General features: G+C 39.2%; 6 protein-coding genes and 3 non-coding genes across 11 annotated transcripts; 6 read left to right on the top strand and 3 right to left on the bottom strand.

The window, feature by feature from the left end:
* Positions 1-306: 306 nt before the first annotated feature.
* LOC125471227 (probable arabinosyltransferase ARAD1) lies at positions 307-3,948 on the bottom strand. The gene is made up of 4 exons (XM_048571431.1): positions 3,305-3,948; positions 2,005-2,301; positions 1,812-1,907; positions 307-1,269 (listed from the first exon to the last, which is right to left on the bottom strand). The coding sequence occupies exons 1-4, from the start codon at positions 3,938-3,940 to the stop codon at positions 844-846; spliced, it is 1,455 nt and encodes a 484-aa protein (XP_048427388.1). The 5' UTR covers positions 3,941-3,948; the 3' UTR covers positions 307-843.
* A 1,833-nt stretch (positions 3,949-5,781) lies between these two features.
* LOC125471546 (endoplasmic reticulum metallopeptidase 1-like) lies at positions 5,782-12,893 on the top strand. 2 transcript variants are annotated; one of them, XM_048572076.1, is made up of 21 exons: positions 5,782-6,212; positions 6,402-6,487; positions 6,580-6,681; positions 6,889-6,995; positions 7,078-7,178; positions 7,339-7,426; positions 7,832-7,920; positions 8,257-8,396; positions 8,498-8,654; positions 8,764-8,899; positions 9,092-9,188; positions 9,632-9,761; positions 10,110-10,169; positions 10,316-10,434; positions 10,584-10,708; positions 10,999-11,223; positions 11,427-11,587; positions 12,025-12,188; positions 12,319-12,401; positions 12,493-12,578; positions 12,658-12,893. In XM_048572076.1, the coding sequence occupies exons 1-21, from the start codon at positions 6,000-6,002 to the stop codon at positions 12,799-12,801; spliced, it is 2,613 nt and encodes an 870-aa protein (XP_048428033.1). In that variant the 5' UTR covers positions 5,782-5,999; the 3' UTR covers positions 12,802-12,893. The 2 variants fall into 2 exon arrangements, with proteins under 2 accessions (XP_048428033.1, XP_048428034.1); XM_048572077.1 differs by having other exon boundaries at positions 6,097-6,212; positions 6,383-6,487.
* Positions 12,894-13,464: 571 nt separating this feature from the next.
* Positions 13,465-14,811, bottom strand: LOC125471678 (putative F-box protein At4g17565). The gene has a single exon (XM_048572378.1). The coding sequence runs from the start codon at positions 14,804-14,806 to the stop codon at positions 13,520-13,522; it is 1,287 nt and encodes a 428-aa protein (XP_048428335.1). The 5' UTR covers positions 14,807-14,811; the 3' UTR covers positions 13,465-13,519.
* A 1,806-nt stretch (positions 14,812-16,617) lies between these two features.
* LOC125471248 (60S ribosomal protein L17-2) lies at positions 16,618-19,254 on the top strand. The gene is made up of 7 exons (XM_048571464.1): positions 16,618-16,730; positions 16,877-16,913; positions 17,039-17,079; positions 18,268-18,498; positions 18,590-18,692; positions 18,781-18,848; positions 18,973-19,254. Exons 1-7 carry the CDS (start codon positions 16,728-16,730, stop codon positions 19,036-19,038), a joined length of 549 nt encoding a protein of 182 aa, XP_048427421.1. The 5' UTR covers positions 16,618-16,727; the 3' UTR covers positions 19,039-19,254.
* LOC125471711 lies at positions 17,510-17,651 on the top strand. Its single transcript, XR_007253796.1, has one exon. It is a non-coding gene; the product is annotated as a small nucleolar RNA snoR74 (small nucleolar RNA).
* Positions 17,693-17,835, top strand: LOC125471709. Its single transcript, XR_007253794.1, has one exon. It is a non-coding gene; the product is annotated as a small nucleolar RNA snoR74 (small nucleolar RNA).
* Positions 17,875-18,017, top strand: LOC125471710. The gene has a single exon (XR_007253795.1). It is a non-coding gene; the product is annotated as a small nucleolar RNA snoR74 (small nucleolar RNA).
* Positions 19,255-20,126: 872 nt separating the features above from the next.
* On the top strand, positions 20,127-21,115 carry LOC125471531 (signal peptidase complex subunit 1-like). Of its 2 annotated transcripts, none has more exons than XM_048572030.1 (3): positions 20,127-20,244; positions 20,488-20,528; positions 20,651-21,115. In XM_048572030.1, the coding sequence occupies exon 3, from the start codon at positions 20,651-20,653 to the stop codon at positions 20,930-20,932; it is 282 nt and encodes a 93-aa protein (XP_048427987.1). In that variant the 5' UTR covers positions 20,127-20,244; positions 20,488-20,528; the 3' UTR covers positions 20,933-21,115. The 2 variants fall into 2 exon arrangements, with proteins under 2 accessions (XP_048427987.1, XP_048427988.1); XM_048572031.1 differs by having other exon boundaries at positions 20,200-20,310.
* A 39-nt stretch (positions 21,116-21,154) lies between these two features.
* On the bottom strand, positions 21,155-24,080 carry LOC103929954 (small ribosomal subunit biogenesis GTPase RsgA 1, mitochondrial-like). Its single transcript, XM_048572029.1, has 5 exons — positions 23,317-24,080; positions 22,643-22,864; positions 22,345-22,539; positions 22,026-22,219; positions 21,155-21,487 (listed from the first exon to the last, which is right to left on the bottom strand). Exons 1-5 carry the CDS (start codon positions 23,974-23,976, stop codon positions 21,298-21,300), a joined length of 1,461 nt encoding a protein of 486 aa, XP_048427986.1. The 5' UTR covers positions 23,977-24,080; the 3' UTR covers positions 21,155-21,297.
* Positions 24,081-25,623: the final 1,543 nt, after the last annotated feature.

The raw sequence follows: 25,623 nt of genomic DNA, 5'->3' as shown, positions 1-25,623 counted from the left end.
AATCGCTGTACTCGACAATGTTTTATATGGTACAATGATTACTTTAGGAGGAAAAAGGAGGATCGTACAAGGCATCGATTCCGCTAATTCAAGCAAAACCTTGAATTAACGGAATCGATGAATGGCGAGGACAAGCTCTGTCTGCAATTTAAGCACCAGAATTCCAAGCCGACTACAAAACTTGGGGATTTCAGTTCCACCTTATCACTTTGTTTCCAGTTTGAAAAGTTTGTATCACCTGATTGGTTTTCAAATACAAGATTTAAGTTAGAAAACTATTAATTTGCCACAAATTTACAAGCTGCCTTCAACAAATCTACTTTAATTAAGCAAATTTTACATATACATCGATCTGATTGACCAAATTGGAAACCACATTTCTTTGGAGGGCCGTCAATTTGTTTAGCCATCTCAACGGCAACATCTGTCTTTCCGACGAAAAAATCAACCGGACGACTACCCACGAATACTAGACATCTGTCGTTCAATGCGAACAGCCCCGTGTTACTACAACATCAGGACTCAAATTTACAGTGTTCGAAGGTCAGACAACCAGCAATTCTTGGAAAATTAGTGACCCAGTGCAATCTCATCATCAAGAGAGAATACCTCTCAATATTTGACTTGAAGAACGCTACTGAATCTCTCAACTGGCACAAAAAATTGGCAGGGTGAACGAATAGACAAGCCGCATGCTGTGAAGAACGCTATTGAATCTCTCAAACATTACCCGCAGAATCTGTGGGTGTTGTGGTACCTACATTTCTTTACCCCCTTAAGGGTTGTCACTATGATGGTAAAAAATAAGGATCTTGAGTGTACAAAAAATGCAATCTCCTGAAATCACTTTCTCCTCCGCCACCAGTCTGGTATTTTCAACCTCCGGCTTCTATGTACAGAAAGTTTGACGGCAGAGAGCTTGTTCTTCACCTGTCTCCATAGCATATTGACTGCATCCTCTTTCTCTGGGGGGCAATGGAATTCAAAATGGTGGGAAATATTCTTTAGTGTCCCCCACATTTCAATCCATCTCTCCCTTGAAACATTACGAAGCTGATTAACCATGTAATCAGGTTCCAAAGCCTCTTTGAATGAGAAGAATAGTGAGAATTTGGTGTAGTCAATTTCATCCTCAAACGGGAGCTCAATTTCATCGCTCACAATGACGGGAACACAGTGGCTCACAATAGCATCAAATAGGCGACAAGAAGACGGAGTGTCTCCAGCCGGATGCAGACAAAATTTTGATAAACGCATCCGTTGCGTAGACTGATATAACAGAAAGAAAAAAGAATGAGATACATTAGAAGATACACTAATATATGAATCATTACTCAAACTTATGATGGCTACCAATAAAATCCTCACATGCAAAGGGAAAATTAACCCTCTGAAGGACAAAGCGGATCACATGAAATGAATGTAAGTTTCCATGCGCCTCCAACCTGCCCGTTGTCTTTAAGTGAGGGTAAAAGGTATCAACTAAGAGCATAATTTTAAAACTCATTTGCTTGGAGTCTCTCCAATGATTACTTCTCTCATCCATTTTTCTTTAATAAAATGAAATTAAGGAGTTTGCAATCATTGCATGGAGATATCCAGATAGAAACTACCAAGTAGAAGGAGTACGGTATGCACAGAAATAGTTTTAATAAGAAGGCGAAAGACCATAAAGAAACGGAAATGATGTCAAGGAAGACAAATAATCATTTCCAGTGACTAGTGTGCAAAATCCATACTTTCCAGGACCAAGAAATGCACAAAACAGTAATATTTATGAACCATTATAAGAATCCATACTCCATACATACCGATTTTATGTTATCTCCTGTTGCAACACTCCGCTCATAGTGAACATCATTGTAACCAGCTAAGACTTTAGCCAATTTAACTCGAACAATGCCTTCCTGCATACAATGAGACCAAAGATAATCAAATATGGATCAAAATACAAGGTTTTAGGACTGGATGATTTTATTTCAAGCAACTTTTAAGCTAGCATACATCTTTCCTGTATGTCCTTCCCTGGAAGAAAAGAAGCGTAGTGCGGGACTCAAATGGATCTGGATGGTTATCGTCTGTAAAGGAATCCACAACGTGCACATATGGAGTGACCACATCTTTGCTCAGATTTGACATGACATGAGGATACCTTCCAAAATCTACAACAATCTGAATTGATGCATTGACCTGTGGCCGAAGAAATCTGAAAGCATTCGGATGTGTCATAGGGATAACATGGTCTCTCCCTCCAGATCTTTGCCAGTACTTTGATTCCCCCAAGATTTTCAATAAATCTACCTGAAAACATAAGAAACTAAAAATTAGTCATAACAGAATATTATAACACACACGAAAAAAGGTCAATTGGGACACACAACTAAGACCTATATGACATTGAATTTAAAAATAGCTAGCACTAGATGCAGGACTTGTATAATTTCAGAAGCTGGTTGATGAAGACCAAATAACAACAACAACAACAACAACAACAAAGCCTTTTCCCACTAAGTGGGGTCGGCTATATGAATCCTAGAACGCCATTGCGCTCGGTTCTGTGTCACATCTTCTGTTAGATCCAAGTACTCTAAGTCTTTTCTTAGAGTCTCTTCCAAAGTCTTCCTAAGATTCCTCTACCCTTTCGGCCCTGAACCTCTGTCCCGTAATCGCATCTTCTAAACGGAGCGTCAGTATGCCTTCGTTTCACATGTCCAAACCACCGTAACCGATTTTCTCTCATCTTTCCTTCAATTTTGGCTACTCCTACTTTACCTCGGATATCCTCATTCCTGATCTTATCCTTTCTCGTGTGCCCACACATCCAACGAAGCATTCTTTGATGAAGACCAAATAAAGATAAAAAAGTTAATGGTAGAACCAGGACTACCATTATACACAAAAAGCCGCAGAATTAACTAAGCAGCCATCTAATTGGCGAAACCATCATCCAAACACATTCTAAGTTCTAACTTTCGACAATTCGTTCTAGCTTCTTTTTTTTTTTTTTTTAACAAATGTCATAAATCAAACAAGTCCCGGGCTGTGAATTCGATATGTCAGCTATACAATAAAACCCCAGTTGTTAATATGTCTTCTATATTCAGAAAAACCACATCTTTCTCAATTTTCAGCAGAAAAATGAAACTTTAATTTCCAAATATATGCGACAATCAAGCTCGATCAAGGCATCAAAATTCGATGTTTTCGACGACCCAATTCAACACAAAACTATCAAATTGCTCCAGAACAACTGACTAATCCACAGATAAACATGAACACCAAGAACCAAAGCCCAATTGATTACCTGCAATTGGCGATCAATCTGAGTAGCCGGGTCGGTCATGTTGTGCCCATGAGTATTGAAGCTCAACGAAGAGAAAAACGGCACAAAGAAGGCATCGGCCAATTCCGGATCAGAAACCCTAACCGCCTCTCTCCCATCACCGCCATTACCGTCGGACAAAAGCGAGCCCATCATCCAGTACTCAACACTATGCTGCCTCTTGAGCCCGGAATTCTTGGGCCACGGAGGCCAAGTCCGGGCGGTCACCGGAGTCTGATCGGTGCTCCGGCGGTTCATAATTCCGACGTTGAAGCGGCGCGGGAGATCGTACATGTAGACTTTGAGAGGCGGGGAGGTGGTGGCGCATAGAGACTGGGCGGCTACCGGCGGCAGCGATAAGGGGGCGAGCGGGAGGAAGTAGGATCGGACGTCGACGGTGCCGATGAAGATTGAGTAGGTGATGAGGAGGAGGAAGGCGACAATGAGAGCGAAGGAGGCTTTTCCGTACATTTTGTGAGATCCTGTGTTTGACATTACTGATTGGGCGGGCAGTATAACAGTACCGGGACTAACTAAACTATCCGTTTGATTTGGTTGAGGAGGCAAAACCGATGGGAACAAAAAGCACTTTTCAGGCCTTGGGCCTGAAGCAACCATTAAATTTGGGAGGAACGAAAGAAAAGAATTTCTAAAGTGAACAGACTCATGGCTGGTTTACTGTGCTTTAAAAAAAAATATTGTTTTGTTGTATTGTGAGAATAAGTAATTATGAAATAAAACAGCAGAATATTTTGTACACTTTTTTGTAAAAGTAATTTTGGAAAAAAAACAGTATTATAGTATTTGGTAAACTTTTATGTAAAACAGCTGTGACGGTGTGAAATGATCAAAAATGATATAATACTATATGTGCTATTAATTTAATTTTCTTAACAAATAAAGGTGAATTACTAAATATACTTTATTTTTAAAAGAAAAATATTTATAAACTTTATCTTAAATATTAATTAGTATGACAAACTACTTCAATTGAAATATTTTAGACTGAATAGCTAAGATTCATTAGTACAATATTGTTGAAAGTAGTCTAATTAGATGCATTCATCAATTATATTTGTAAAATAAAACAGTAACGTGTTTGATAAATTATATTTGTAAAAGTGCTTTTATCAAAAAATGCAGTGTTATAGTATTTGATAAATTTTTATATAAAAATTGTGTAAAATGACATTTATAATAGTTACTCTTTACCATTTTTTATCATGATATTATGATATTTATAATTTTGTTTTATTCTATTATCTTCTTAGGGATCATTTCTTCTACCTTATCCCTTTTCTTTTTTTTTTGCAGAACCTTTGTACTTCTCCCTTCCGCCGCTCACTCCTCTCTCCCCCTTCTCTCTCTGACTCTCTCTCCCAGATCCTAAGAAAGGTTGGGTCGCATCAACCGATTCGCGGAGGAATGATGGACTCCAATTTCGTGACAGACTATCGGTATTAGTGATGAAGGCATCAAGACCTTCCAGTTGAGATTTTGGGTGTCAAGTAAAATGGTGCAAATCTAGCATTTTTTGTGCAATCCAGATTTTGACGAAGCCCATAAATCCAACAAAGAGGCCCCAAAATTCGACAAAGCCCATAAATTTGACGAACCTCCCGTCACTGCTGTCACATAAATCCGAACAAGCTTAGAAATTCAATGATGGAGAGCAAGGCTAGAGGAAAGAGGAAGAGAGGGCAAGATTGCCAATTTTTAAAAAGAGGTGTGATATCCACACATCCCATTTTACTTCTCATACACATTTTTAATTTTTGACCATCGGATCAGATGAATTGAAGAAGATCAACGAACATAAACTATCAAATAGTGTGTGATAAGTAAAATGAGGAGGGTGGATACCACACCCCTTGAAAAATTCATTTAATGTTACTGTGAAAAAAAAAACAATTTTTTAAAGTTAGGATTTGCAGCTTCCTATTTTTGGCTTTTTTTTCATCTAAAATTGTGGAAAAAAACTGAATTTGAATGTTTACCAAACACAAAAAAGCTCTCAACTTTTTTTTATACCTGCTTTTTTTATACGTTAAGCAGTACCAAACTGGTACTCAACAGTGAGTAACACCTTTGTGTCTCTGTCCAAGTCTGAATCATTAATCCCATCATCTGCATTAAATGAAAATATTGCTCGAGCAAATTAAATGTGTTTATCCATTTATCCTGTGTCAAATATGGTTTGTGAAATACTTACTTAGTATTACGGTTTAGTGGATATTCATTTTAATTTGTAAGTGAAGAAATTTTAAATTCGATTTTCGTTAAAAACGAATTTAAACCACATTATTATTGCTACCTGATTGTGAAACTTAATCTACTCTCTTACTCTATTATAGATAATACCGTTTTTTTTTTTTAATTTTAAACCAAATTTGAATTAATACCCTTAACTTTTATGAACTCCTTTAAAATCCCACAGATTTTCTTAAAATATTTCAAAAGGGTCCCAAAACGTCCAAACAGCCCGCAATTTCCACAACTTCGTATTATTCGCCGGCTTCTAGACAATCACAACGTCCCCTAGCGGGGAAGGTAGTTCTATGCGTACGCACTTCTCCATTCGCCGACTTCCTTCACCTCTCCAAATCAAAACCCACCATCTCCAATCGTCACTCCACAAATCCGCAGACTCACCAACTGCAGAGAGATCGGGAAAAAAATGGCGTTGGGTTTCAGCCCCGGCGACGCAGCCGGCTTCAAGTTCCTGCTCATTTTGGTGGTGACGTACGGCCTCATGGCGGCGCTGGTTCACTCCATACTCTACATGCGCTTCATCAAGCCGCTCGAGATCGACGCTCCTCTCGATCGCTTCTCGGAAGCCAGAGCTGTCGAGCACGTTCGAGTCTTGACCCAAGAGATCGACGGCCGCCAGGTGAGCTCATTTTTCAATGCCCTCACTGCATTTTTCTCCGTTTTTTGTCCAAATTGAAGAAAAAACAATTTGAGATTTTTTTCTGGGTTTGATTTGAATTCGCAATTGTTATTGCTATTGGAGAGATTGCGTACACTGTTTGGTTTATGGGTTGAGGTACTTATTTGCAGTTTCCTAATTTGTTGATAGGAAGGGCGTCCTGGCTTGACAGAAGCTGCTCGATACATTACAGGGCAGTTGGAAATGATAAAGAAGCGAGCTGGGTCCAATCTTAGGTCTGTATAAACCATAAAGATTGCTTATTTATTATTTATTCATTGTTCTTTGGAGTTCCGTGATGATGGTGCCTAAATTTTTATACGTGCAGAATTGAGATAGAAGAGTCCGTTGTTAATGGAACCTTTAATATGATGTTTCTGGGCCATAGCATTTCTCTTGGTTACAGAAACCACACAAATATTGTGATGAGGTAACTATACACATTTTCGATTACTTTAATTTCTTATCAATAGGCTGCCGGTCTCAGTTTTGTCACAACTTATTGCTGTAGTGATAAGTATCTATGTTTTGTTTGTCAAAGTTATAGGAATATGATGAGTAATGTAGTGGCGTTGATGTTTTCATCATGCTGCAGTTTAGAAAATGTCACTGCACATTAAGTTTTATTCAATGGCAGGATATCATCGAAATATTCACAAGACAATGAACCGTCAGTTTTGTTAAATGGACATTTTGACAGTCCACTTGCTTCCCCAGGTGCTGCTGATTGCGGTTCGTGTGTAGGTGGGTAGAAACAAACTTTCATTTTTTTTAATCATTTCATGCATGTTCATGCCATTTTCTTTATTTTCCTATTCTTTTGCAGCATCAATGCTTGAAATAGCGAGGCTAATTGTGGATTCTGGATGGGTTCCTCCTCGGCCTGTTATTTTTCTTTTTAATGGTGCTGAAGAGCTTTTCTTGTTGGTAAGTTGTTTCCATAATATTTAGTCTGGAAATTGAATCATTTGCTACCAATTCAGGTTTTATATAGTTAAAAATAAAAAATAAAAAATAAAAAATTTTGAGCTTTTTATTGGCATCTGATATGTTTAAGCTCATTAGAGGTGATTTCTTACCCTATTAGGGTTCTCATGGCTTCATGAAGACACATCAATGGCGTGATACCATTGGGGCTTTTATAAATGTGGAGGCATCAGGGACAGGCGGTCCTGGTAGGATATCATCACTTGTCAATATTATTTTCTGCAAGATGTTTAGGTGTTTGTTTGACTTGTTGCTGCTATTCCACAGTGTCACTAGTTGATGGCTATTGCTTTTCCTTTCCCTTGATAAATTAGGAACAGTTTTTCACCTAGAATACTCAAACTACCTTGCTTGGATGACTGAATTATAGTTTAAGTTGTCTTGAACAGATGGGATGCATTTGCTTTGGGAAATATCTTTTCCAGATGATCTCTTGATGTGACTTTATTGGCATAAATATTGATTACATTCTGGAATTGTCATCTTTACTACAGAAAACATGAATTTCATTTTCATTTTCATGGATTTGTCGAACTGGAATTTTTTGGTGCTGCAACATTCTCTGTTGATTTCTGTACTCTTGACTTTTGCAGATTTAGTTTGTCAATCAGGACCTGGTTCCTGGCCCTCTCAGGTCTATGCTGAATCAGCCGTATATCCCATGGCACATAGCGCAGCTCAGGTTAATATTTGTCTTTTGCAGTACTTTTTATCACTTTTCATTTTGATGGGTGCAGTTTATTCTCACTTGCTCATTCATTTGATATACATTGTTGTGTTTTTATAGTGATTAGTTTTGCCTCCTGATAAATGCATCAGCTAAATTTTTCTGTAACTCCAGTTTCATATTAATAGTGAAAATGGATAGGCGTGATATTTTTTACTCACTTGATTCTACCCATTATAACGCTATGATCTTCTAGTACCTTTTACTAATTCAGATAATATAGTTTTTTTTTTTAGTTTGTCTTATTTTATAGGTTGACATACTTATGAACACATTATGTGCCATCTGCAGGATGTTTTTCCTGTTATTCCTGGAGATACAGATTTCCGGATATTTTCTCAAGATTATGGCGACATTCCAGGCTTGGATATTATCTTTCTTCTTGGTGGTTATTTTTATCATACATCCTATGATACATTGGAGAGACTATTGTACGCATTACATCTGCTATTTTGGTACATATTTACTTAATTTGATTTTTCGAACCACTTTGTCCCTAAGCACTTCCTCTGATACATTCCAATGCCTCCAGACCTGGAAGTATGCAAGCTCGTGGAGAGAATTTGGTTAGCATAATTAAGGCCTTCACCAATTCTTCTAAGCTACAAGTTATACATGAAAGAGAGTCTAATGGATATCAGTACGACGGAGAGCATGCTGTTTTCTTTGATTATTTATCAATGTTTATGGTACGGTACAAAGCTGGTGATTTGTGGTATTTTCATGATACTGTTAATTTGACATGTCCTCAGCTGATATGTGATACTCGTCCTCACTCTCTAATGATGAATATTACAGATATACTATACACGGAAGGTAGCCATGCTACTTCACAGTATTCCTATTGCCATCTTCTTAGCCATGCCCATTTTTTCACACAAGCAGAATCGTGGGCTCCTTTCTTGTTTTTCAACTTTCTGCGATTTTATGAAAGGTAAATCCGCTGCTTTTCAATTTGAACACCTTCATGCAACCTTATTGCTAAGAGTCCTAGTTGTTGCACCCGAAAAATTTGGTTATTTACTTGGTGGGCTGGATTCATTATTTAACTCACGTCTGTCTTTTGTAAACTTTGACATCTTATCAAGAATTTTCAACATTGTTGTCCAATTTGTTAATTTTGCAGGAACAATTTTCCATGCCACTGGGATTCTTCTGGCAATTGTATTTCCAGTTATCCTTGCCATCCTGAGATTGCTGTTCACTAGTCATGCTATGAACTGGTGGGTTCATATTTTGTTGAGTTTAACCTTATAAATTATAGCCCTGTTGTTTTTTGAAATAGCATTGAGCTTTTCTGTAAGGATTTTTGTATGAGTCTAGCTTTTTATCAAAGTTGAACTTTTCAGTAGAATTTAATTATGCTCATTGGTCAGACACATCAGTGAAGCACATACCATTGATGAAAGGGCTGCCCATTTTAGTCAATGGTTTATAGTGATTACGGATAAAGTTTTTTCCAACTCAATTGAATTAGTGTGCCTTTCTTGGTTGAAGTTCTGGATCATATTGTATTCATAAATGAAGTTAAAGTATGATTTCTAGTCGACTAGTTTTAGGTCCTACAAAAAGAAGAGAAAAAAACTCTTATCTAAGCTCCTGTTGTGTATTTTGAAGATGCACTTTATACCTTGAAACTCTCACTGACCTTTTGGGTCAAATGCAGGTTTGCTCATCCATATTTGGCTTACTTGATGTTCATTCCCTGCTCACTTGTTGGTATGTTGATTCCCAGAATTATTTGGAGTAGCTTTCCCCTCTCCCAAGATGCATCAGGTCTCAAATCTTTAAAGGAGGTACTCTTATGCACCAGACAAGACCAAGTTTATCTTTATTTTTCAATAGAAGAAGGTTGTGGAGAAATGTTTTTTCTTTTTCTATGTATTCGTTGAAAACTTATAGATTTCTTTTAATTCCCATTTATTACATTCTCTTGTCTGTCAATCAGCTTGCATTGAATAAGAAAAGATTTTGAAGCTATGACCTGTAAAGTTTGCATGCGCTTATATTTCTACCTTATAGATTAATTTGGTGATATCATGTCTCTATTTCAGTCTGTAGACCTATTGGGTAATGCCTGTGTATATCAGTAATCCCAGTATGTTAAGTTAGCAAATAAATTATCATACGCTTGAACCTTGCAGGATTTATCTGATGAAGCGAGGTTTTGGGGAGCATTTGGATTATACGCTATATTAACTATGGTAAGTAGCATGGTTACCTTTTACGTCAGATGGTTTCACTTAAAAGTTTTACTGATCACTTAAAAGGATGAATCATGAACTTAAGTTGCGTAACTCATATTTGTTTAGTTCACCCTGAGACAGCTAAAACTATTTAGTGAAAGCAGGCTTACCTTTTAGGTGGGCTCAGTGGAGGCTTCTTGACTTTTTCAATGTCCGTATCTATGCTTCCTGGATGGATTTCATATTGCTTATCAGTCAAGTTATTTGGTCGCCAGTCACTCAGGTACTGGTTTCCACAGTTCTTAAAGTTATAATGTGACTGGTGTGTTTGTGTGTTTCCTTCCTTACAGTTCTCATTAACATTTTAGTCCTGTTCTCACAGTTCGAAAAGACATTACAGTTCATTAACTGAACATATATCATTTCTCTCAGGTCAACATTGTTTTACATGTTACCTATAGTTCCATGCCTTGCATACTCTGTATATTTTGGTGGATTTCTTTTACAATTTCTGGTCGAAAAGCTGGGTATGATGGGTGCTTTGCCACCTCCATATGGTTAGTATTTTTGAAATTTCATTTTTTATTGCTGGTATGTGTTACCTTCACATTTAATTTATTGTGTTGTTCAAGGTTTTTTGTGCTTGAATCAATATGTGATCTTCATTTGGATCATAATTCTCTATGATACTTTGTGGTTTGTGCTTGTAATAGAACAAGATCATTAAGATTTTGTTGTTAAATATGGTTCATTCAGATACTTTGAATTATGCTGCAAGTACTTTGGATTCCCGTTATGCAAAAATTCAACGAAAATCTTCTTTTAATCTTCAGTTATATTCTTGCAGGTTATTTTATTCCTGATGTTGTGATGGCAGCAATAGTTGGAGTTGTGACTGGTTGGTGTGTAGGCCCTCTGATACCTATTTCTGGTCGCTGGTTAGCTAGGTCATCCATTTTGCAAGTTTTGCTGCACATTAGTGTGCTAGGCTTGGCTTTGTCATCTCAGTTCTTTCCCTACAGTGCGGATGCTCCTAAGAGGATTGTTTTCCAGCATACGTTTCTTACTGCAGGTATCCATGCTAGCGAAAGCTAACCTGTTATGTGATAGTTATGATAGATGAAGCAGGCCATGGTTTTTAAAATATTTGCAAATCCATCCAACTAATATTAGTTTCAACTAGTAGTTATTTATTTCTTTACTTTTCATCTTTGCTTTCCTTTATATTGGATTTGTCCTACACCCTATGCAAACAGTTTTTCTTCTGTGTGACAGATGCAAATCAGGTTGTGGAGTCCAGCTATGATTTTTCTGTCGTAGATTCCAATTCTTTACTTTTCCTATTTAAACATGCACCGGAGGCGGCAAAGGAATTGCACATTACTTCAGAGTTATCTTTTAAAACTGCAAATTTATCTCAGCGGGAGAATTTTATGGTATGTAAGATTGTAATGAGTTTACGTCAATTTACTATTAAAGACAGCCTTCTATGACCTTTTTAATCTCTAGTGCTTATCCTTGAGATTGGATCACTCATCCTAGAGTATTACCCGTGGTCCTCATGTCATGCAATCATTGTTCTTTGTGTCTATGATCTATTACCTGAATGAACTTCTTACCGATGTTATCTCAGCAAAAATATGTCTATACTCTCACTAAAAAATCAAATATAAGTCCTCATTCCAAATTCTTCCATTCAAACTAGCGTAAGATGTACTCGAGATTCAAGAGCAACCCTACAGCCTTACTGTAATCCATGGATAACTTGTTCGTGCACGTTAATTGCTATGTTCAGTTAATTGTTCAATATTAATTTGAAACATGGGCACCATGGATGAAAAATTATCTGATGGCCTTTTGTATTTATGTTTAGGGACTTTTTCCTGTGTCGTTTTTGTTCTCAAGAAGCTTGAAGTTCCCGGCAAAAAGTGATGGTATTTTGAAGCAATACAAACAGTTCCCCCATCTGTCTACTTATGAGCCACATAAGGTTTTCAGCGAGGGATCTCGGAGAGTATACCTGCAACTGTCTTTAGGGTGAGTAAAACAAACCACCACATTCATGACCTACTCTTGGATACAGAATAGGCTTTCTATATGGTTTTTCTGGATTATTCTTTTAATTTCGGTTGCAAGTTTTAAAGCTTTTTGTGATACTTCATGTCAGTTCCTTGGAGGAGGTTTGGGTTACCGTCGTCAATATAACAGGCCCTTTATCGAACTGGTCATTTGCAGACAATACACTTCCAGGTAACGGAATGTCTTTTGCATTTTTATTTTTTGATAGACACATTTACCTTTTCACACAGTGTACGCTTATGCTTGAGAAAAATTGGAACAGCTACTGAAACGAATGCTGGAGGTCCACCGTCATATATATGCCGGCTTAGTGGAGCTAGCTCTGAGTATTGGAACTTCTGGTTAGAGGTATAACTCTTTCAACTGGTGTTAATTTATTTTCTTCCAGCTCTGTCCGTTTCTAAAATTTTGCTTTCGATAATTGCAGGCTACCGGTTCTGAAGATTTGAGGGTTGATGTTGCTGTCATAGACCAATATATGGTTGACGAAACAAAGAAGCTGAGAGGCCTTTTTCCGGAGTGGGTGGATGTCGTTGCTTACTCGAGCTTCTTGTCGAGTTATATCTTCTAGTTTTATTTTAACTTCTGCAATGCTAAAGACGAGTTTGAAATATTCATTCAAACGTTCTGCAATAAGATTCTTAACTTCTGCTCGCATAACAATATTCGTGTGCTTTAAAACACGTATATCAAATAATAAACGCGACATAACATAGAAACACAGAAGCGATCAATCCGCTAAGAGCGCGTTTACATATGTTTTCCCGAATGAGTTGTGGAAAATATTGTACTTGGACGCTGCACACTAGTTGTGTAGCTATCACCGTCCGTTGGGAACAAACCAAACGAGTGGTGAACGAGTTCGTGAAGTAAATCGAAGAACTCGATTTCTGGAAAATCCCGAGTTGATTGCGACATTGCTGCTTGATTTTCGCCCAAACACGACGCCCGACCACCCAAGCGTTCCACGTTCTCCCACTCCTCATCAACAAAATTCAACCTATATACAAGAAAGCGCAAGGTATAATCTTCAAGACTTTGTAGGTTATTAATCTTATCGTCGTCATCATCATAAAATTTGTTTTCGTAGTCGTTACCGTTATCAAATCATGCTTTCATTCCTCTCACGTAATTATTTTTTACTGACGACACATCACATAATTGGCAAATTTGGTCCACAAAATTGGTCGACCTAACGTGATTCTTTCTTATAACTAATCTAAGCTAGCTGTGTACAGTACTGTGTAGACGAAAACAAAACATGTTTAAAAGCTTCCACTTTATTCAACTCACTGTGGATTGGGAACAATCCAAACGGGTTCCGAATTATTATTTCTGTTCCCAGCCAGTCGAGATTTATAGAGCGACTTAACAACTTTGGTTTCTAAATTGTATACTCCAAGATGAAATTCAAAAAAATCACAAGGCCGCCCATCGGGCACCAAGTCACTCACCTCGCCTGTGAAGTAAATCGAGTTTTCCTCGAGTTCTGGCAATTTATGGGTGGATAACGACATGGTTGGCAGATTTTCAACAAGAAATATAGCACGATCGCCCAAAGAGTCAACCTTCTCCCACATTTTGGCATCAAAGTTTAACTTGTAGACATAAAAGGGCACTGATATTTCATCCCAACTAGAGTAGAGCAACGGTCCGTGCTCCACAAGCAAAATCTCACCCATCGACTCCACCAACCGATGCCTTATGCCGTCGCCATCACCGTAAACCATTTGCTCCATCAAAGGTTGTAACTCCATGGTTTTCTTGGGATGATTGTAGGTTTCACCGAAGTCCCAAACATGAACTGAGTGGTCGCTGCATAATGCAAACAAATGCCAATTGTGGAACACAATCTCACAGTACTTACGTTCTCTAACTAAGTCTAGCTTGGTCCACGCAGTGTTACCTCCGCCATGCTTATAGAATTCTAGACGTCCTACACCCCCGCCGTGACTCGCCACCACAACGACAAAGTTGTGATTGCGAGAGGGGTTCCAGGATAGGACAACTTTGGAAATGTGAGGAACGTGCAACGGAGGAAGCGTCCGACTTTCACCACAAATTGGATTGGCAAGGTAAATGATTTCTTTGAATATCTCCCCGGCTTTCGGATTCCAAATGGCTAGCCACCCATGTGATGATCCCACACACCGAGACCAATAAGAGTCGTCACGTAAGCCTCTAAACACATTCCTCTTGATCCTGTAAACCTTTTCCTCAGCTAGGCTAAAGAAGCAGCCCTCCTCCTCCTCCACATCAGGATCACTAGGGAGGCGCTTCTTCCGGCGTTGAGCGGGGAGCATGAGCCATGGAGATTGAGGCAGTGGTGTATAAGATGGGCCGGAGACATACGATTTTGCAGCGTGATTCCAAGAAGGACAAACAGCTTTGAATCGAAGGGTGTGGACGAAATATGAGGGAAGCTTTTCCAGGAGCAACTGCAGTAATTCTGGTGGGATCTCAGACCACCTTGGTACTTTCGTAGAATTTGTGTTATTTGATCTCATCCTCCTCCGTGCAATGGTGGAGTGGTTTCTCAGACACCTTTCCGATGTTTTTTGTTTTGGCTGCATCATTTGCATTTGTTAATTAGGGTTTTTATCTGTTGGGTGGTTGGTGGTTTGCTTTCGGCTTAGGGTTTACTTTGACTGGGCTTCCATTGGTGCTTATATTTTGGAATTTGGGCCTACCCTTTTTTTTATTGAGAATTAATATTGTATGTGGGTCCTCTTCGCAAATTCATTTTTTTCTTCCCACATATCATTGTTAATTTTTGTTCATTAATTTTATTCAATTCATTCGATCCAATCATCGAAAATTGAGAGAGATATGTGAGAGGTAAAAATAAATGTTTGAATAGCACCATCCTAAATTAACATTCTATTTCTCTCTCGTTTATCACCGTTGCTCATGAAAAATGCTAGAGAGATCACATTTTTGTACTAATATCTAATGTACACATGTCATATCAATTAATAAATTTATTTAATTAGATATTGTGAATCACTTGCCACGATATATGGTACCCTGATATCGTATAATTATGTGACAACCAAGAAATCTAGAATTTTTTCTTACGTTATATAACTCAAGCCATGAAACTAGCAGCTATTAATAGAAAGTAAAAATGGATAGATTAATAAGAAAGGAGTAAAGAAAGGAGCATGTGTGGTGCTTAGTGAGAGGAGAATTCCCTCACCTCCTACTTTTCTCACCTCCCATCCCCTCTTGTAATCTAGACAAACAATCATGGGTGGCTTGTGAAAGAGGAAGAGGGTAAGTGGTGGTGTGAACAGTGGTGAAGAAGAGGAAGGATGATTGAACAAAAATAATAAAAGAAAAAAAATATGGCTCATTAAATATGTGGCACAGCTCCAAACTATTAGATTTATTATGAACGATCTAAATTAAAAGAAGAGTTAGAAGAGAAAGAAATAGAATGAGAGAAAATCTAAATTTGCATTCGTGTGGCCGTGAGATACAGTTATTTGATATCATCAAAAGATTTGCATAAATTATTTGATATCATCGATGATATTGGACTAACTTCTCACAAATGCAAGAAAATTGTAGCTCAACTTGGTGAGATAAGAGCATTCACCTGATATTTGAGACCTGAGTTCAGTTGACCTCCTACATGTAAGCTAGAGTAGTGGAATTTACTAGCCACTAAATACTACGATTTTGTGGTATTCTTCTTTATTTGTAAGTAAGAGGTCTTAGATTCAAATCTCGTAAACGGGAATTCGATACCAAATTAGGTTGTCCATTGTGTGGTTTAGCCGAACTCCCCCCTCCCCTTAGTATAAAATATATCGTTGTACTAAAAAAAATTAATAAATTGAGGAAGATCACACATGGAACTAGCTACCTTCTCAATCAACTATTTTTTAGTAGAGCAACAATGTTAGTGAGTTAGATGGTTAGTTGTTTAGAGGAGAAAAATTGGTTACATAAATATGATTGCTTTCTGTTACTGCCATGAAACGCTAACTAGTATGTACTTAATTAACTAGTATGTGCTTAATTTTATTGTTGGTATGGCTATGCCGGTAGGACAATGGGTTTTTTTTTTTTTTTTTTTTTTTTTTTACATTAAGGTGGTGGGGGAGTGGGCTAAGCCTCACAATGGGCGCATCATAATAATGCGGTTCAAATTCGTCTTTGGCAAAAATCGAAATTAAGACCTCTCACTTACGAGTGAGGAGGAATACCACTAGACCATAGTACAAAATGACAACGGTTTGTCTTTTTTTTATATATTTATGTTTGAATTGGTCGTGGGTTTGTAAGGGAGCCCACTTACCAAACATTTCGTGGTTGCCATGAAGCCCAAAGCAGCCGAAGTGAGGGTCCATTAGCCTATTAGGTCTGGTTATTACTAGGGTTTCATTTCCATCTGTTTATATACGCACAAGTCCCACACGAACTCTCCTCCTCTGCTAATATAAGCAAAGCGTAAACCCTTTCACTGAGGCAGAAGCCCCGTCAGCCGCCATGGTAACCCTATTCACCTCCTTCCTCTCTCTCTCTCTCTCTCTCTCTCTCTCTCTCTCCTTCTCTCCTGCGCGAAATCTAGTCCGTTTCTGAATCTCCGCGCCTTCAAATGCACTGACAGTGATTTTGTTTTTTATTTTATTTTTCAGGTGAAGTACTCAAGAGAGCCCGACAATATCACGAAGTGTATGTCCTCTTATCGTTTTACTGTTACAGATCGAGTGGGTTTTTGTATACGAATCTTCGTTTCGTTTCTCTGGGAAAATTGGTATGATCTGAATGTGGGGTTTCATTGTTTTCGTTTGTTTCAGCTTGCAAAGCAAGAGGCTCTGACCTGAGGGTTCATTTCAAGGTATTGTTATTATTATTTGTTGGTCGTAGAGTTTAATGTTTCGAAGTTACATGCTTTTGGGTTTTTGTTCTACCTTGTTTTGTTCAAGTAAGTGATGATATGGTTGTGCAATGTGGCGTTTCGTTTAGGTTTCTGTTGCTTATTTGAATGAATCTACACTGTTTTTTGTTGTTGCGTAGAGATTAAGTAATACATGTAGCATTTTGTATTGGTGGTGTCGTTCTGCTTGTTTTTATGTGTGTGCAATTTAGTCAGAAAACATTTGGTTTCTAGTTTTACGGGTCTTGCGAGTTAGGAGTAGTCGGGCTTTTTAAGTTTGGACAATTTGGTCAAGATTGACACAAACTTGGTGGTTTTATATGCATATACGTACACGTGCACACGCACACACGTACGTGCATTTAATTTAATTTCTTGAATCCTGTCGGACAAACAATCGGCGCTTTGTTGCCTTATGTGAACCGAGCTCTTGTATGCTTCAGGTAAATAACTAGCATTGTTCTTGGGTGAACCTCTGTACTTTGCATTTGTTGCATTTTGTGACTGAAGGCTCAGTTAATGATGCCACATTTTTTTCATTTATGAATTTTTTCAAGTTTTTGAAACCTGATTCATAAAAGCAGGGCTTAGTTACCTTTTGTGAACTTGGCCCCCGTAAACTTCAGGAAAATCAGCTGCATTGTTTTTGGGTGAACCTCTGTACTTTGCATCTGTTGCATTTTTGTGAATTAAGGTTCAGTTAATGATGCTACATTTGGTCATGTTTAAGTTTTTTCAATTTTTGAAACCTGATTTAAAAAAGCAGGGCTTAGTTACCTTCTGTGAACTTAGCTCCCGTAAACTTCAGGAAAATCAATTGCATTGTTTTTGGGTGAACCTCTGTACTTTGCATCTGTTGCATTTTTGTGACTGAAGGTTCAGTTAATGACGCCACATTTGCGCTTGAATTATATATGTTTATTTTCATAACTCTAGTATAAGAAGAAGTAATTAATGAATCATGTCTATCATCGGTGGATGGTACTTGTGTTTGCATCCAATTGGCCTTAGTAGGAACATGATTTGGCTCCCTTGTATGTGAGTGTTGACACTTGTAAAAACAATTTTACACTTGTGTTTTTACAATTTTAGAGTTTTTTCGATAACTATTTTTGAAGTTTGGACTTGCGTTGCTATTGTGCTTAACAGAACACAAGGGAAACTGCATTTGCTATCAGAAAGTTAACCTTGGTCAAGGCAAAGCGATATTTGGAGGATGTTCTGGCTCACAAGCAGGCCATTCCCTTCCGTCGTTTCTGCCGTGGTGTTGGGCGTACTGCCCAGGCAAAGAACAGGCATTCCAATGGGCAAGGACGCTGGCCTGTCAAGTCTGCCAAGTTCATATTAGATTTGCTTAAGAATGCTGAGAGCAATGCTGAAGTGTGTTGCATCATCTTACACTCTGCGTATTACTTTGGTATTGTGATCTCTATTTTCCACGAAGACTAATAATTTCTATTTTTTCTTTCAGGTGAAGGGTTTGGATGTTGATTCCCTGATTGTATCTCACATCCAGGTCAACCAAGCACAGAAGCAAAGGCGCCGAACCTACAGGGCTCACGGAAGAATCAACCGTAAGTGCCAAGCGGTTATCCCCCTATCTTATTTTATTGTTGAGAATCTTTGTTTTGATATTGATTTATATTGCTAAACCTATTGCAGCATATATGTCATCTCCCTGCCATATTGAGCTGATCCTGTCTGAGAAGGAAGAACCCGTTAAGAAAGAGGTATTTTGAAAATTATACTTCAAGTCGACAAAAAAAAAGGAAAATTATACATCAAGTACCTCTAATGTTGTTGAAATGCGTGTTGCAAGTCGTGAAGTAATTTGATTATCTGTTACCGTTGCAGCCTGAGAGCCAGTTGGCAACCAGCAAATCGAAGAAGGCTGCTCTCAGAAGTGGTGCTTCCTCTTAGAGCGCATCATTCGACAAATCAAAGAGTTGCTGATTTCCTGTGATGAGGGTTTTTTGCTCTACTAGACAATTTTGCTGCCTCGTGTTGTTTTAGTACCAAGTTATGTTTTGGTTGGGGAATGTGCTTGAAAACTAATGCTAGAGATAGTTTCATAATGTAACCGACTTTATCATGCCCTATTATTGATTCAATGTCATTTTGTTGTCCCTTGCAAAAGGTCTGAAACATAAATTTTGGAACAGATCGGAAACTCGAATTTCGGAAACTTAAACTGTCTGATCGTTGTGTGACCAAGGAAAGCATGATCGCTCGCTTTTGATTTGAAATCAAGGGTTGAATTGAGCTTCTATAACTAGTGATTGGGAATGCGATTACTGCAAGTGCTTTTGTTAGAAGCGGAAACATGATTCAAACTGGGAAGGTAACTTGGAAATAGTAAATACCCTCGGTCAAACCTTTACCCGTATTATTAAGGGGGAGCTTTTTCTTAATCTCCATACTCTTATGGAAAATGGGATTGAATAGAATTTTAACACAAAGTTAACCAAAAATTCTCTCGATAGGAGAACAACTTATATGGCAACCGGTACACCACCAACTGGTGTCTGATACCGAGGGAATGAGAACATATCAATAAAATTTACACGTCTTTATTTATCGACACTGAACGCCTTGCAATGTGTGTAAAATAGAGGGATTTGCAGAGACCAAAACGTGGGCTGATGCTATTGGTAGGAGTTGGCATTGGTTCGTATATAATTTTGGAAGTAAAATTCTCTTTCCTTCAAATTTTTTCCCCTTGCCTTCTCTCTTCTCTCGCTTCTTTTTTTTTTTTCTCTCTATAAAAAATTTAACACAAGATGTTGACGTGACTGGATCGTTGTTGACAGCTCAAATAGTAGGGGACTGGAAAAGAAACTTTGGAGGAGAGAGGATCCCAACCATAAAATTTGTCCATGGGTTTGAAATCGCAGGCCTGGTGGGGGAACTATCAATTGGGCTGGGTAAACCCAAAACTGAATCGACCCAAAAATAATCAAATAACTAGAGCAAACCACGTATGTGCCGTGCTTCTCTACCGTCAGATACAAAATCAACGTCTCTGATCTCTTGCCGAGGATTCAACGAGCGCCTCGATTTTTATTTTTTGTAATTTCGTCCCCTCACAAGTTCTCAGTTTCTCACTTCCGTTTGGTCTGTTCGCAGGTAAAAACTCTCTCCTTTCCGTCCTCTCGTGTAATTTCAGTTTCGATTTCTATCGATTGGTTGAAGGTATAGGGTTTCCGATCCCAATTTTTTTTATCAAATTTTCTCCATTTCAATTCTGCCATTGATTTTTATGAATTTGGTTGTTGGGCAGCCGAAGGATTTCATAGCCAATCAAATTATTCTCATGATTTACAAGACCTCGTTAATTTTGTTTTCAAATTATGTTTCCTATTTTTCCAGGTTGCAGAGGAAGGAGTTGGTACCTAAGAGTTCATTTCAAGGTATTGTTTCTAGGGTTTTCCCGGTGCAGTTTCAAATGTTGAGAATTTGCTTCACTTTATTTAGTCTTTTAATTAATTAGGTTAATCGTAATAAGTTGTTTAATTTTCCGTTTAATTTGCAGATGGATTGGCAAGGGCAGAAGCTAGCTGAGCAGCTGATGCAGATACTGCTACTGGTCTTCGCCGTTGTGGGTTTCGCCACCGGTTACATAACCGGATCGTTCCAGATGATGACTCTGACTTATGCTGGTGGCGTGGTTCTCACCACATTGGTCACCATCCCCAATTGGCCCTTCTTCAATCGCCACCCCCTCAAGTGGTTGGACCCGAGCGAAGCCGAGAAGCATCCCAAGCCGCAGCCGCAGCAGCTCGCGAGCTCGAAGAAGAAATCCTCCAAGAAGTAAGAAGTAGGTCATCACATCAATGGATTTAATGAGATATTAACATTGTTCTGAGACATATATATATTTTCAGCAGTCATACAATGAGACTAGAAGAGATTTTCTTGGTATTTGCTGCTGCGTTTATGTGATCTTGTTTTAATTGTTTGGTTTTCTGATTCAGAAATATGAAACCCTTTGATTTTCTTTTGATAGTTCATTAGGTAAACATTGATTTAAGCATGATTACAAGTGCAAAGATATCTGAGATTGAATCGGTTGCCAATTACAAACGGTGCTTGCGTTTCACTACAGAAGACTCCGGTAAGTTGTTGTCAAGATCAGGGCTCAAGCTTAACTATTTACAATGTACGAAAAGATTGAACTTTCTACTGGCTTTCATCCCTCATTGCCTTGAGAAACGGATCGTTTTCCTCATCTAGTAAGTTGTCGTCATCGTCCAGCTCGTCTAATTCATCGAGTAAAGATTGGTTCATACTCTTGCGAGATACTCTCCTGTGCTTCTTCAGCTCCAACCGTGGTTCAGCTTGTTGAACGCCCTTATCTCCCGCCTTGTACCTGCAAGCAATGTGATACGTTCAGGCTCAGAAGCAGGACGTACGAAATGTGCAAGGTACTAGAACTTTGTGCTAGAGAAACATCTGTACTACATTTGTGTGAGTAACGAGACTAAACCAGAACGTGATGTGAGAACGATATGCCAGAGATCCAATTGAACTACGATATGGCAGATGTTACGTCTGCACAAGCACCACAAGTGCCAGGGCAAAGTTAAACTGGCATAAAATTATGATAACAATTCTTTTTTCTGTGCACATCAGTGTGACGGATGCATAGATTCTCATTTTTTTGTAACACAGCAAACAAAGAATTTACAAACACTTCAAGCCATAAGGACGGTGAAATGGTAGCTGTTTTCAATCTACCACGAGGTTTTCGGTAGAGCATAACATTCCTCATGTTACACCGCAAGTTCGTAACAACCATGGTAATGCGTATTATCCGCATTCAAGTACTTAAAACCACAGAAACTGAACTATTCTGTCAACAAGCATGCATAACTGGGACTAAAAACCTACATGTAGTTCGAACATACCTTACATCACCCTCCTTTTTGGTTCCGTACGTCCTCAACTGAAATTCCTCTCTGATTCTGATCTCATCAAGAAGTTGGAAATAGTATGGATATCTTTCCCAATCAGCACTAACGACGCACCCCGGTTCACCAAGATGCAGGCAATCATTGAATGAGCATTTTGCAGGCTCACTGTCACTGAGCATCTTCCTGATCTGATAGGATAAACGCATAAGTACCAGTAGAAAGTAACAAAAGTCAACATGTGCCAGCAATGTGATGGGAAAGGAACTTATGTACATGAATCAAGCGAAAGGCATCAAATAAAAAGTACACATACCTCTGGGAATGTTTGTGCTAGAGATTGCTTGGTGACTTTCGTTAAACTAGGCTGGTTGAAGCCAGGAGTGTCAGCAAGATAACCCCCGTTAGACAATGGAAGCAATGAGACATTGCGTGTAGTGTGCTTCCCTCGGCCACTTCTTGTTGAAACCTGTCCAACAAGCTGGTCCCCATACCATTTGCTTCCTAAAATCTGAAATAAGTACAGAAAACAACGGAGATATGAGCACCAAACTCACCCTAACGAAATCATAGAAACAAAAGAAAAAAGAACGAAGGGAATGATTGAAACCCACTGGATCAAACAAACTTTCCCCTTCTGCAGCATCAGAAGCATGGTGGTTGCTCCTCAAAGCATTAATCAGACTAGACTTGCCAACTCCACTTGGACCGACAATGACACTCGTTTGATCTCTCAATATAAATGCAAGAGAATCAAGTCCATGTTTTGATTCAACACTGCAAAAAACCGGCTTGTAGCCCCACTTATGCAGCCTAAACTTCCATGCAGCCTTCGCCTGCATATTTAATCGAAGGCTAGCACGCTTAGGAATCAATACTACCAGAAATGAATATACTGAAGACGGAAAAAGATTACATAGCAACTTCTAAAAGCAAACCACATTTAGCATACCAAAAAGAATAGTTCCAATTCGGTTAAAGTGCTAAATTTGAACTGAATTAGAACTCTTGCGCACTGCCGTACCATGAGAAATTCGAAAGATTCATCACCAATATCAAAAACTCAGAGCCAGTTTGATATTCCATTGAACTATTATACGAAAACAATACAGCATCAGACGAAAAATTCAGAATCATTTTGATGCTGCATTGAATTATTATACATAGAACTTACTTATCTAATCAAGATAAGTAAGTTTACTCACATAACACAAGAGATTAACAACAATTAGAGCTAAGCAGCCAAACTAATCACCAAAGTTAAAGTTAATGAAGAATCGAATCCAACCTCTTCGTCAACAAGCTCAGACTTGTTGAGAGCGAGTGTGAGCGGAATTCCGGTGGACTCGGCCTCGATCAAGAATCTGGTGAGTGCGAACGGCTCGAGCTTGGGCTGCTCCATGGAGAAGAGCACGAGCAGATGGTCCACATTCGCAACCGGAGGGTCAAGAATCTCGGAGCTCCGCTGGTACACATTCTCGATCATGCCCCGGCGGTCCACCCAATCAATCGACCCTACCAGCACCTTGTCCCCAACCAGCACTCTCCTCTTAATTTTCTTCAGCACCGCCTTCACGACGCACAGCAGCTCCACTTTGCTCTCTTCGATGCTTCTGGGAGGCTCCACGATGACGCGCATGAAGTTGGCTTGGGCAGCGGCAACCGTGCCGACGGTCTGGGACTCGTAGAGCGGGGGCTTGTCCTGGGGAGAGAGGACCGGGGCGAGGGAGGAGTAGTCCTTGAAGGTGTGTTTGGCTCTGAGGAGCTTCTTGTTCGGGGGCTGGGACTTCCTGGAGACGTTAGGGTTCTGGTGCTGTTTGGCTGCGGCGACGGAGACGCACCGGAGAGTTGAGATTTGGCGGATGATTTTGGCGACGGTTGGGAGGGCGGCGGCGGTGGTGGGGATGATGGTGCGATGGCGGAGGATGGACATGGAGGAAATTGGCATGGAGATTGTGGGGGTGTTTGGTTACGGAGATCAATTTGGTTTTGTTGCGGATAATCTGTTTGGGAATTTGGTTCAGTTGGAAAGGGGATTATGGTTATGGAGACTCTTCATTTCTGTTATCGGCAGATGGGAGACTCCGAGACTGCACAGGCAATTTGCAATTCTCAGCTGAGTCGAGACTGACTATTAAAACGACGTCGTGTTGGACTTCATGGTTTGGACCAACACTGGCGCGGACTTGGACTAAAAGCCCAATATCAAAAGGGAAGAAAGGGAAGTAACCCAATTATGTCCAGAGGACTTTATAGCTGTATTTAGCCTAAAGTTTGGCCTCAAAAAATGCAACCTTTCTTTGGGCCTTGTAACATGTAGCCTTTCATTTAGACCCAACAAACATGTTGTTTTTGTCGTGTTTGTGTTGTTTTCGTGTCACACCATTTCGACTTGCAAGTATACAATAATGATGTTGTAGACATCGAAATTTCGGTGAAACAAATGTTCACCAATGCATTAAAGTTTTGACGTGTCAAGGCATACATGGCATACGCCACGTGTTGTACAAATTGTACACATGGCGTGTGACTCAACAAAATAGGAAGAAATACCCTTGAAGGATTAAACAAGTTTTTCTTCTCATTTTTGGGCAATGACAAGGCAAGCACATTTCAATCCATTGAGGATCAAAACAAGTTTTTCTTCTCATGTTGGGCAATGACAAGGCAAGCACACTTCAATCCATTACGGATCAAAGCAAGTTTTTCTCATTTGGGCAATGACAAAGCATACACATTTCAAGTTTAAAATGGTGTTAAGTGGGAAATTAGGCCATAAGTTACACCACTTCAAGTTTAAAATGGTATTAAGTGGGAAATTAGGCCATAAGTTACACCACTTCAATTTCAATATTGCATTAAGTGGGAAAATTAGGCAATGGTGCTTGGAAAGGAAAAAAATATTTTTGTGGTGGTGATTCATTCTCAAAGCCTATAAATAGGCTTCTCCATCAAGGTATCAAGCATCAAGGAATTCACAAATACATTTCTCTACTCCAAAATTGGGAGAGAATTCCCCAAATCCTTGAAGCTTTGAAACTCCAAAGCTCTCAAGCATCCAAATTCCCAAGAATTCCGAAGGATCAAGAAAGCACTCTTCGTTCTTCGTCAAATCTTCCTTCAAGATCAAGCCCCAACGGCCCTTGAAGAAATCCACACAACCATTATTCAAGATCAAGCCCCGACGACCCTTGAAGAAAGTGTTCATCATTCATCAACTGTTCATCCTTAGATCAAGCCCCGACGGCCCTTTGGATCAACAACTCATCCACAAACCCATACACCCATTCTTCAAGATCAAGCCCGACGGCCCTTGAAGAAAGTGTTCATCCGTTCATCCTAAGATCAAGCCCCAACGGCCCTTTGGATCAACAACCTCAACAAATCCACACATACAACCGTTCATCCAAGATCAAGCCCCGACGGCCCTTGGATCAACAAACAAATCCACACATCTATTCTTCAAGATCAAGCCCAAAAGCCCCCTTGAAGAAAACCAACTGTTCATTCAAGATCAAGCCTCAACGGCCCTTGAAGAAAACCAATCGTTCTTCAAGATCAAGCCCAAAAGCCCTTGAAGATCCGCTCATCCATC

This window comes from the organism of the source record quoted next, unplaced genomic scaffold (assembly GCF_019419815.1).
Source record: "Pyrus x bretschneideri cultivar Hongxiangsu unplaced genomic scaffold, Pyrus_bretschneideri_v1 Contig6, whole genome shotgun sequence".
Lineage (NCBI taxonomy): Eukaryota > Viridiplantae > Streptophyta > Magnoliopsida > Rosales > Rosaceae > Pyrus > Pyrus x bretschneideri.
The sequence above is the reverse complement of the archived record's forward strand: the minus strand, read 5'-3'. Positions and strand labels throughout refer to the sequence as shown.

Bases quoted from the DNA above. Each gene is read 5' to 3' on its own strand.
- LOC125471546 (XM_048572076.1), top strand. From the start codon at position 6,000: ATGGCGTTGGGTTTCAGCCCCGGCGACGCAGCCGGCTTCAAGTTCCTG. The intron at 10,170-10,315 runs GTAAGTAGCATG...TAGTGAAAGCAG, and splicing joins TATACGCTATATTAACTATG to GCTTACCTTTTAGGTGGGCT. The intron at 12,402-12,492 runs GTAACGGAATGT...AAATTGGAACAG, and splicing joins TGCAGACAATACACTTCCAG to CTACTGAAACGAATGCTGGA.
- LOC125471248 (XM_048571464.1), top strand. The intron at 18,499-18,589 runs GTGTGTTGCATC...TTTTTCTTTCAG, and splicing joins ATGCTGAGAGCAATGCTGAA to GTGAAGGGTTTGGATGTTGA. The intron at 18,693-18,780 runs GTAAGTGCCAAG...AACCTATTGCAG, and splicing joins GGCTCACGGAAGAATCAACC to CATATATGTCATCTCCCTGC.
- LOC125471227 (XM_048571431.1), bottom strand. From the start codon at position 3,940: ATGGTTGCTTCAGGCCCAAGGCCTGAAAAGTGCTTTTTGTTCCCATCG. The intron at 2,302-3,304 runs GTAATCAATTGG...TTATGTTTTCAG, and splicing joins AGATTGATCGCCAATTGCAG to GTAGATTTATTGAAAATCTT. The intron at 1,908-2,004 runs GTATGCTAGCTT...CATTGTATGCAG, and splicing joins GAAGGACATACAGGAAAGAT to GAAGGCATTGTTCGAGTTAA.
- LOC125471531 (XM_048572030.1), top strand. From the start codon at position 20,651: ATGGATTGGCAAGGGCAGAAGCTAGCTGAGCAGCTGATGCAGATACTG.
- LOC103929954 (XM_048572029.1), bottom strand. From the start codon at position 23,976: ATGCCAATTTCCTCCATGTCCATCCTCCGCCATCGCACCATCATCCCC. The intron at 22,540-22,642 runs GTGGGTTTCAAT...TACTTATTTCAG, and splicing joins GGGAAAGTTTGTTTGATCCA to ATTTTAGGAAGCAAATGGTA. The intron at 21,488-22,025 runs GTATGTTCGAAC...CATTGCTTGCAG, and splicing joins AAAAAGGAGGGTGATGTAAG to GTACAAGGCGGGAGATAAGG.
- LOC125471678 (XM_048572378.1), bottom strand. From the start codon at position 14,806: ATGATGCAGCCAAAACAAAAAACATCGGAAAGGTGTCTGAGAAACCAC.